The following is a 12136-nucleotide window of genomic DNA, read 5'->3' on the forward strand; positions in this document are numbered from 1 at the left end:
AGTACAGAAAGCAGCTGGGTAAGGAGCAAAACTATAACCTCTCATAGCCGGCCCCCAGTGACATACACCCTCCAGCAAGGTCACATGTCCTACACTGCCACAAACACTGCACCAATTATGGACGAAGGGTCCAATATCTAAGCATTTAGAGGGCATTTGCTCATTCAAGGCTCCACATTTAGGGATTCATCCTTTGTCAGATGTATACCTTGAAAGTATTTTATCCATTTTATATGTTGCACATGCATTCTCTTTATTTTTTTCTTCTCTACACAAGAAAGTCTTTACTTTGATTCAATTCCATATAAAAAAATACATTCCAATGTCAGGATGCTTTGATAATATCAGTAACATGTGTGAGCTGGTCATATTTTTAGTATGAAGCCTAATAAGTAAAATATTTAAAAATAGGGGCTAGAGAGGTTGCTCAGGGGTTAAGAACACTGGTTGTTCTTGCTGAAGAACCAGGTTCAAATTCCAGCACCCACATGGCAGCTATCAGCTGGCCATAACTCCAGTCCCAGGGGATCTGACAGCCTCTTCTGACCTCCACAGGCATTGCATGTCACAGGTGCACTTACCTACATGCAGGCAATACATGCATACACATAAAATAACAATAACAAATTTTTAAAATTTTTAAAAATACTCAAAAATAATAGCCATGTTAATGTTTTATCAGAGAAGCAGTATAGAAAGATATACAATGGAATATTAAAATTCAAAATGGGGAGGGTAAATGGGCATGGGGACTCATGCTTTTAATCTCTCTACTCAGGATAAAGAGTTTTTAAAATTTTTAAAAATACTCAATAATAATAGCCATATTAATGTTTTATCAGAGAAGCAGTATAGAAAGATACACAATGGAATATTAAAATTCAAAATGGGGAGGATAAATGGGCATGGGGACTCATGCTTTTAATCTCTCTACTCAGGATAAAGAGGCCAGGATATCTGTGTGAGCTCAAGGCCAGCCTGATCTCCATAGCAAGTTCCAGGCCAGCTAAGGCTGCAGTGAGACCCTGTCTCAAAAAAAAAAGTCAAAATGGGGACTGTGGTAGGGTGCAAGGAAACAGTTTTGTTAGTAGAATATGTTTTTCTTTGTAAAGTTTTATTTTTCTTATCCTGTTAAATTTCCATGGTTCCAAAATAGCTTGTTATGATCAAAATATATTTTGTAAACCTCAAGGGAACCTAACCACAAAGCAAAAATGTACAACGGACAAATATAAAATAAGCAAAGAATCAAAGTACATTAGTGGATTAAATTGCTTAAGCTCAAAGTGTGAGACTAAGGAGAAAGGAAACATGGTAAAACAAGAAAGCACATCCTAAAATAGCTCTATAGCCATCTAAAGGTGTTGTATATAGGCAATAGTCTTAGATGTAAACGGGTTATATTCTGTAGTTAAAGAATAGATTAAATCTATAAAGACATGAGACCTGTCTGTAGACTGCTTACATGCAACTCACTTCTAAAGACACACAGAAAATGGAACAGCCATGATGGAGTAAGTGACTCTAGGCAAGGAGAATCTGTAAGAAAGTAGGGCTAGCCAGTGTTGTATCGAATCAACCTTCAGACTTCAACAGAGTTAAATCCAATGGGCAGAACACACAAATATAAAACACTTCATACAGCACTGAAGAGTGCATCTTCTTCTCATTGGGACACAGGACAGTCTGCAGACAGACCAGGTGCTCACAACTGGGTAAAATAATTGAGATTACATTAAGTGCCTTTTCTCACTACTCTGTAGTAAAACTAGAAGTTTTGAAGCTCCAAAACCACAAGGAATTATACAATCAAAACTATTTATTTACTTTTACTTTTATTGATTGTGTGTGTGTCTCTGTGTATATGTGCCATGTGTTCATGGGGGTATGTGGAGATCTTCCTGCAGAGGCCAGAAGAGACAGTCAGATCCCTTGGAGCTGGAGTTATAGGTGGTTGTGAGCTGCCCCACAAGGTGCTAGGAATTAAATACTGGTCCTCTGACAAAGCAGCAAATGCTTTTAACTGCTAAGAAATCTCTCCAGATCCTACAACCAACTTTGGAACAATAATCAATAAAAGAAGAAATCATCAAGAAACAGTTGTAAAGATCTTCTTGAAACAATTGAAAATGGAGACAAAACACAAATCAAAACAGGATGAATAGTAAGTTCATAGTAATTACTGTCAACATCATGAGGGCACAGTGCCCTCTGATGATAATCTTTCAGGGCATCTCAAGGAACCAAAACACTAATGCAGACAACACTTCAAATTAGTCAAAGAAAATAAAGAATAATTATCTGAGCACAAGTAAATACATTAGTGACTGAGCCATACACAAAGAATCCTTGAAACAGAGCAGATTATTTGACAAGATGAACAAGATAGATAAAGATCATAGACTAAATAGGAAAAAGAAAGGACTGAAAGTAATCAGAGGCAGAAGACAGCACTTGGGAGGCAGAGGCAAGTGGATTGCTGTGTTATCCAGGCCAGCCTGGGGTAGTCTACATAGCGAGTTTCAGGCCAGCTGGGAGTATAAAATGAGACCCTGTCCCAAACATCACCACCAACAAAATTCAGAGGCAGAAAAATGTATTACTGACACTATCTAATTATAAACAATAACTATAGAATGTAATAAAAAGTTATGCACCAGCGTAACTTGAAGGAATGGGCAAAACTTACCAATATTTAACATAAGATACAGTAAATCTAAACTACCAACAAATTGAATCCAAAATTAAAAAAAAAAAAAACTTACCAAAGAAAAACCCAATTCCAAGTAGGTTCATTGTAGGGTTGTATTAAATATTTAATGAATAAATACTATTACCCTGAAGTTTTCCCAACTCATAGCAGATAAAGTTTTTCCAAATACTCTGAGAGTAAAACCATATAAAATCTCAGCAAGTAAAGAAAGCTACAAATCAATAACCATGATGAACACACAAAAAAATATATTCAGCAAAATGTACCACACATTAAAATAAGTGTTCACCACGACTGAGTGTGACTAATTCCAGGGATGCCTGTGTGACTCAGCAGATGTCAGTCGATAACCCCGATGTAGTATATCTGGAGAATGAAAGACAAAAGGTATCTAGACATCAAAGATAAAAAGACATCTGACGAAATTCAACACTTCCTCATGATAAAAATCCCAAACAAATTAGGTCTAGAAGGAACAAATCACAGCGTCATAAAGGTTGTATATAAATGTTAAAATTTAACGTTCTACTAAATATGGAAAAGTCAAAACTTCTCTCTCTTAAGTCAGAAACAAGAAAATAATGACCATCCTTTACATTTCCAGGAGATAATAAAATTCTAGAACTATCAAAACAGAGGTACCAGGCATTCAATTTGCAAAAGAAATCAAATTCTGATAACACAATCATATATTTAGAAACCTTCATCCAATTTTCACCCCAAATCACATATAAGAATAAATTAATTTAACATTTCTATATATACTAATCATGGATTATCTGATGAGAAATACTTTGAAAAATGTTCAACATCATTAGTCATCAGGGAAATGAAAATTAAAACCACTTTGAAATTTCATCTAACCCCACACAGAATGGCTAAGATCCAAAAAAGAAACCATGATCAATATTGGCAAGAATGTGGAGAAAGGGAAACTCGTTCATTGCTGGTGAGTGCAACCTGGTGCAGCCACTGTGGAAATCAGTGTGGAGATTCGTCAAAATAGAGGGAGTTAATCTATCACATCACTCAGCCATACCGCTCTTGGGCATATACCCCAAAGATCTCTACCATACTACAGAAAAAACTACCTGTTCATCCATGTTCATTGCTACACTTTCAGAATAGCCAGAAATTGGAAATAAACTAGGTGTTTATAAACTGATGAATGGATAATAAATGTGTGGTACATATACACAATGGGATATCATTCAGCTCGTATAAAAATAAAATTATTAATTTTGCAGATAAATGGATGGAACTGGAAACATCCTGAGTGAGTTAACCCTGACCCAGGAACACAAACAATGCATTTTCTCTCTCAGAACTTGAAGTCCTGGATATACATGTTTCAATTTGACAATGAAGAGAAGTCAGAAAATTAATACATGGCCATGGATTGGGGGAGGCTTCTTGGGAGAGGAGGGAGAATGCAGTGATACAAAGGGAGAGAAGGAAATGCTAAAGTAGGAAGGGTTACACTGGGTGGGGGATGAGAGGGCGGGGAGTGTGGGAGGGGTAACTGACACTAAACCATTTAGAAAAGCCATGTGGAAACCTACCACCACGGAACTAAAGGTAACAATCATAAAATACATAGGAAGACAAAAACCCACTGTGTAGACAAAGTGATCTTGAACTGAAAAGATCCAACCATGAAGTATTACAGACCCGGTTTTAAATGCAAGACAAAAACATAATAGTTAAAATAAATTGGTGTCGCCATCTAGCACATGTAGATGAATGGAACGTTGGAGAACCTAGAAAGGAACGCACCCATCTAGAGCCCATTAATTTTCACTAGACAAACTGTGGCTGGCACTGCAGAAAAACAAACAAAAGTCTTTTCAGTAAATGGTGCTGGGAAACTTGTGCATTCATATGTAGAAGAATTCAAATAGACCTGGTCTTTTACATGGAACGTAAATAAACTGTAAAGTAACTGAACACTTGGATGAATCTAGAAAAATAGTTTCCAATAGGGAACATGCTGCTTACTGACTTGCTCCTCTGGTCTGTGTTCAGTCTGCTTTCTTATATAACCCAACACCACCTGCCCAGGGGTGGCACCCCCTACAGTGGTCTCCACCCTCCCATATAACTGACGATCAAGAAAATGCTTCACAGACATGACCACAGGTCAGTTCAATAGAGGAAGTTCTCCAGTTCCAGGCTGTGTCAACTGAAATGAAGTGATTCAGCCTTTCATGGGCATGGTGTGAGAGGCATTTGCAGTGTGTGGGTGTGACTTGAGGAGACATTTGTCTTACATGCCAAGGTGAAAGGAGGCAGTTGCTTTATATGAGAATGGACTTTATGTGAGAATGGACTTTATATGAGAATGGACTGAGCAAGTATTCCTTTACATGGTTATGTTGTAAACAATTACTTGTGTTATACAGACATGCTGTGGGGAGATCTTATAAGAAGGAATATATTTTCTAGGGGTATCGTGAAAAGAGATGTTTGCCTTATATGCCATCCTCTTATAAGTTAGCACCCATGTGTATGATCAGTTGATCAACTACTCTGGCTGATGAAGACTCAGTTATCTGTTCCATGAAAATTCTTTTAAATTTATTGGTAATTTGTTCATATACTAAGTTAAGATGTAGTATGCAATACAGAGAGGAAAGTCAGAGAAAAATTTTTTCTCCTAAGTCTAGAAACATGCTATACTTATCAGCTTAATACGTTTTTTATTTTATTCCTAAGGACAACTTAGTGAAAGACGTGTTTTTAATGTCATAGAAATATACTGTAAAGTTTCAAAACGTGAGTATAGGAATGACTTTTATAAAATAAACAAAATCTGGAGTAATGACACTTAATGGACAAACTCACTGAACCAAACGCTATTGAGACCTGGGTCCTTATTTCCTAGGAGTCTCAATTTGCTACTGGACCCTGAGATACAGAATGAATGTGGGTGTACTTGAGAATTAACATATCAAAATTCTGAAAGGTAGCACATGCATCTACACTGACTATAGTGCAGACTGGGAAGGATGCTGCATTGAGCACATGAGACGTTCCAGAACTAGTGATGACAAGGGAGGATGAAAAGGATGCATTCAAGTTTGTAGTTCCTCAGTTGAAGCTGAAGAAATGTTTTGAATAGAACAATGGAGGAGGCCCAACTCAGCAGACAGTTCCAGGGCATCCTTCCAAGAGACATCCAGGTGAAAGGGGGGTCCACACCTGAGGATCGATGACTGTGTCATAATAAAGGATAAGTCCTTGGGTCAGATAGAGTACAGAGGTTGAAGAAGAAGTACAAACATCAAGTCAGGCTCTGGATGGGACAAACTCCTAGCAAGTTAGAATGACTTCTGGGTTCAAGGTTAAAGACAAAATAGCTCCGATAAGAAAGCAAAATTCCGCACAGCATGTGGAATAATAAAGCAAATGTATCATACCACATAGGGTTAATTATCTACCAGAGAGAGTCAACACAAACATGTATCCCCAGTGAGTGAATCTCAGTTGGGGCCCAGGGTATCAGCAAATAAAATATATTTGGGGAGAAAATTTTAAAGCCTAAAATACATAATATTGTAAAAATAGTCATTACCTAATAAAGTCAACTGAAGAATCACTCCAAAAACTTCTAAATCTTTTAATTGTGTTGGCTAAACATGATATTTTTAAAAAACATCTTAAACAGTGAGAAAATTAAGACAGCGATTAGTCAATTTTCAATTAATATGTTCTGCAGTAAGTAATAATACCAACTTTCTTCTATTGGGTAAATCAATACATAGTAGATAATTTTTAAGAGTCAGTCACAATTAATATTGAACAAAGCAGATCGCAGATCCAGAGACTAGAACAGCAGAGATGTTATCTTTTAGTCTCCCTGAACCATTTACAATCCCCAGATTATAGCATCATGCTAAAAGGTAATTATATTCTTATTTATTGTGAAAGTAAAATTCGAAAAGGATTTTAAATATATGTTAATAGATAATGGCAAGCTTTAATTGAGAGTGTAAGCAAGGATCTTAAAACATGTTCAATTCAATATTCCTGTTTTGGGTGGAGGCAGAAAATCCAATCTGATTTCTGGATGTCAGGTGTTCTGGATGTCAGCTGTTCTGGATGATGTCGGCTGTTCTGGATGATGTCGGCTGTTCTGGATGATGTCAGCTGTTCTGGATGATGTCAGCTGTTCTGGATGTCAGCTGTTCTGGATGATGTCAGCTGTTCTGTTGTGTGCTTGTCTCTCCTTCCTGTCCTTCTTGGAATTATGAAGTGCTTGGCTATGTGAAAATGAAAACTTATCTGGAGAAATAAATAAGCATTATTGCGCCCCCAAGTCCCATTTGATTGTGAACTTTGAGACTATGTCAATTTTTTTCTGCAGTTGTCTTCTAAAATAATTTACAAATATTATCATCATATGAAATAATATTGCTATAAATAATAGCGTTTAGTTGCACATTACTTTCTTTCCCTCCAAATTATCAAATAATAATCTGAATATCGGGAAACTCCAGAAAAATCTAATGTACAATTTATGGCTAAAATGTTAAATATCTTTGAATTATGTGTGAATTACAAATGAGGCATACATTATATTATGAGTGTAAGGAGGTATCATGGTCTCATATATGAGCAGCCCTTGCAGTTTGAGTTTGGTTGACCAGGTAAACACATTCAACAAAATTTCATTTGCACCTGGTTTCACTGTACACATCTCCAGTTTTGTTTTCTATCACCATCCTGTTTGGGCGGAGATAAATTCACTTCTCTACATCACTCAGTTATTCAAATCCAAAACCTTAATCTTTGGCTTTCTTATTTACCATAATCAAGCCTTTTTATTAAAAAAAAGGAAAAAGAAAACAGCCCTGCCATTGTTAAAGTTTATTTTCTTGTCAATTGTACATATGAGTATGTATCTGTAGGTGATACATAAGAAGAGGGCGTGGGGTACCAGATCCCTGGAGCTGGAAGTTGTAAGCCACGCGATGTGCTGCCTGATCCAAGCCACAGTCCTCAGCAAGAGCAGCATGTGCTCCTAACTGCTGAGCCACCTCTCCAGCCTGGACTCCTCCTACCATACCTTTCCCACAGCTGTCACTCAGACGCCATGCTTCCATACCTATTTGAAACAGCTTCCTAGGACAGCAGGTGCTATTCCTCCTGCTTCTCCTTCTCTTATCCACTGCTTTGCAGCCCTTTTCCCACCTCCTCTCAGGAGTCAGAGAGGGTTTGAAAAGTGTCCCCCTGGCTCTTCTCAGCCCTGACCCTCTCTAGCTCACATAAGATGCTTTTGCTCCTGTCTCCTTCCTCCCCTCTCTTTCTTTCATTCATTCTTCCTCCCTCCCTCCCTCCCTCCCTCCCTCCCTCCCTCGTTCCTTCCTTCCTTCTTTCCCACTCACTTAATCTATAATCCTTTGACTATGTTTCCGGATTTTACCCCATCAGGAGGGCAACTCCTGAAAAACATTGAATTTTCATTTTTTGGTTAGAACAATGTCTGATCTAAAGTGATCCTCAAGCAATATTTAATGACCAACCAGTGGAAAATAAACTTCAGGTGTCTCCAAACCAAGAATTCGGCACAGATCGATATGATTAAGCCCACTTCTCTCATGTTTTCTGCTGTAGTATAGGATACTGTACCTCTCATAGGTTTGGATCAATTTTATCTATTATTTTGATTGAGGACAAGAATTTATCTATTTTGCAGCTTTTGTGTTATTACAATGTTGAGTTCACTTATGTTTGATACACTCTGGAACGGAAAGAAAAATGAATGAATAATGTTGAGCATCTCTAAGAACTCTTCCCACAATCATTAAACACAACAAAACTTTGACTATAATATACAGAATTACATGTATAAGTAGGTAAGGTATGTGTGGCCTGTAATGTACTGAGAACTTACTGGAGCCTTTGTTATTTGAGCTCTGTTAGTTAAATGATCTGTGTCATTCAACAACTGTGTTCTCTGTTTTCAGAGATCATCTACAGCTGGGTGTTTAACGAGTTCCCTTCCTTTGTGGCGGAAGACAGCCGGCGGTTCATTTCCCAGGAGACGGGAAACCTTTACATTTCTAAAGTGCAAACATCAGATGTTGGTAGCTATATTTGTCTGGTGAAAAACACAGTGACGAATGCTCGAGTGCTCAGTCCTCCAACGCCGCTCACCCTGAGAAATGACGGTAAGTTGCCTGGCACACATCAAGTGGGCCACATCTCAAAAACAATGAAGCGCTGATGGTTTTCTAAGCATTAACCTTAATACAAATAAAACGATAGGCACCCACCATATTTATGAATTCATCTTTTTAATCTGAGTTTAGGAGTCTTTGCATGCCTCTGAGTGAGGAGAGTGACCTGAACGGTGGCGAGCTGGCTCAGCTGATAAAAGGCACCCTGCGCAAGCGTGGGGAACTGAATTCAGATCTCCAGCACCTATTTGCAATGCCAGGAGTGGTACACCTTTAATCCAAAGGGCTGGGAAGGAAGAATGGGAGGAATCCTGGTGCTTGCTGTCCTGTCAACACACACGTGCATGCACACACACGCATGCATGTGCACACACACGTGCATGCACACACACGCATGCATGTGCACACACACGCGCACACGTGCACCACCATCAACACACAATGGTGACACGCGAAGGGGATAACTCATGGAGAGACACTGGATGGAGCTACTCAGATGATAGAATGGAGAATCGGGACAGGAGGCCACACGTACCGTAGCGTTCTCCTCCGACTCTCAGCGCCTCTGGAGCATATGAACTGTACATATTTTCTGGGTTCAGCTTCCACTGAATTTGTAGTTCACCTGTCTTCAAATTGAGTATTCAGCTTTTAATACTTCATGGTACAGTTATAATTGTTATTGCATTTCCAATAATAAGAACAGTTGTAACTAACTTTTGAGTGCAGTTCAGGCAGATTTGATGATGCTGTCATTACAGATATTGTCATATAACTGCAGAATCTTCACATTTAAACACCTCATTTGTATTTATAGACATTTATAGGCATTGCATTAAAGAAGTCAAATGCTCTATTACAGTTGATATATGGTATGCAGATTGCTCTGCGGTGCAACAAAACTTATCTATGAAATTTATGGAGGTTTATCAAGAAATGAACTTGACAATGCGTGCTGTGATAGACTTCGAAGGTTTTTTTCAAAGTGCATTTAACACTGATACTCCTCTCCTGTGTGCTCTTTTTTTGGTGAAACAGCCTCATGTAGCTGAGGTTGGCCATACACGCCTATACCTCCACCTCTACCTGTCAAGTATTATAAGCATGTACCACATTCCCAGGTTTTTATATACATTTTTGTAAAATATATACTGCTTAATTTTGCTAATACCAAGATTTTTGCTTATCAGCATGTATGTTTCCATGTATATGTTATATTTAAACTATGAAATCTGTAATAACTCTAATATCAAAATCAAGAAATTGAGAACTTTATGTTGCATGTAATAGTAATGACCTTACTAGATTCATTACTAGTGAAATACACATTGGAGACATGAGGAACCCAGTGTTACAGCAGAACAAATGCAGAGGTAGGAACAACGGACAGTAAACAGGAAACATGGCTGGGAATTAAGGGGTGGAGTTACCAGGATGAAGTAATTAATTGGCTCTGGGGCTCAGGATCATATAGACTGATATGTACAATAATTTCAAGGCATTGTCAAAAGTAGTTGGATGGCTGCTTTGCTTCACCTTAGAAGATGACACAGGCAGAGGGACAGATTATGAAGTGCGGGGTGTGAGAAGATCACCTCGGGGATGTAATGAAATGAACTGGACATGAATGCCATGTGGAATCCATATGCTGCATCAGCCCATCACATACACTGATATCTGATGTTCAGCTAGGCTATGCAGAGAGATTTGAGAGGTAATATGTGTTATAGATAAGAGGTATATGTACCAATTTCAAGGCTACATAAGATTATGTATAGATAGAAAACAAGCAACAGAAAACAGAAAAACAGATAATGCGTGTTTCAAACGGAGGTAATTCTGAGAAGCCATTCCCATAAATTATCTGAAAACCTCCTCATTGATTCTTGAAGAATGCAAGACATCCTTATCTGAAAGTTTGAACATTCTGTGATTCTACCATAATTAGTTCTGTTTGCACCACCTAAAATATGAAATTCCTTGCACTTGGATAATATCCAATATTAACAATGTCTTCATTCACCATACATAAACAAGACTGAGCACCACGAGGTAGGACAACACATGTACACTCAGCGCATAACAGCTAACATACCTCCAGTAGAAATCCAGTCTCTCTCTAATGTACTGACCACTTGCAGTTTTATTTCATGAGCATCTCTGAACTTTACCCTTCACCTGCTATGTTGAAATATTCCATAATCCTTTTATAAAATTTTATTTTATTATTATTTTTATGTGTATCAGTATATAGTCTGCATGTGTGTAACCTGTCTCTCCAGCCCCAGAAATATTCCATAATCCTTTGTTGGTGTATAACCCCCTTCCCCCGTCTGATGCATTTATTTGCTATTGATTTATTTGTTTATTCATTCATTCATTTATGCAAGTGATCAATCCCAGTGATCTCAAGTCCATACCCCGTGGCTATCTGAAGAAGAGATGCTTACAGGTTAGCTCCAGCATAGATTCATGACCACAGATGTCAAGATAGGGCTCCAGTGTTATCACTTAATCCTGTGAAGTTTCCTTGGGTCGTTCACTCTACTACTTGTCCTAGTGTTTGTGGAAGTCACTGTGGTTTCCTTTGACTAGGTTAACCCATCACTGCCACTTCAGGGAACTATATAACCCATCAAATTCATCTTCCTATTGATAAAACTCAACTCTAACTACATCTCCATTGTTACTATTAGGTCTGAATCCCACTCATTTCTATTGATATTACACTGCCAGTCATTTTGGTAGAGCCAGTATCCATGATGTTTGATTTCAATTCCCTCTGACTTTTTTCATAAAATTGTACCAGAACTATTAAACATAAATAATTCAAATCATCAAAACAATTGAATTACTCCAGCTGTCAATAGTGTTGAGTTTTATCAATAATTTATATTTTCAACCAATAATTTAAGAAGTACTACAAGGGACTCTAGATAGGCTGACGAGACTTAGAAGATGGACTTGCACTGAGGAACGGCTCAGGGCACTGACAACACAGTGGACAGTAATGGGCTCTGGGGAGGGGGAGGGGAAGGGCTATGGGAGGGTGCCATTTGGGATGCGGGTATAAAAATGAATAAGATTGTTTGGAATGTTTTGTATGAAATACACAAAAATATCAATAAAAATAAATTTAAATTTAAAAGAAAGAAGTACAACACTATAGGCTTGCACAGCCAATGCTGCATAAATAGCTAAAATGAAATTGTTACTTTCTTTTTAACATTAACTGACAAGA

General features: G+C 38.0%; 1 protein-coding gene across 1 annotated transcript in view; it reads left to right on the top strand.

The window, feature by feature from the left end:
• Cntn5 (contactin 5) overlaps window positions 1–12136 on the top strand; it is a 553885-nt gene that overhangs the window by 140104 nt on the left and 401645 nt on the right. Inside the window, exon 5 of the mRNA XM_008848668.2 lies at window positions 8683–8886. Coding sequence (XP_008846890.1) covers window positions 8683–8886 — 204 coding nt within the window. The remainder of the gene's footprint in view (window positions 1–8682; window positions 8887–12136) is intronic.

The sequence above is a fragment of the Nannospalax galili genome, unplaced genomic scaffold, assembly GCF_000622305.1.
Source record: "Nannospalax galili isolate Female #2095 unplaced genomic scaffold, S.galili_v1.0 scaffold824, whole genome shotgun sequence".
Taxonomy (NCBI): Eukaryota; Metazoa; Chordata; class Mammalia; order Rodentia; family Spalacidae; genus Nannospalax; species Nannospalax galili.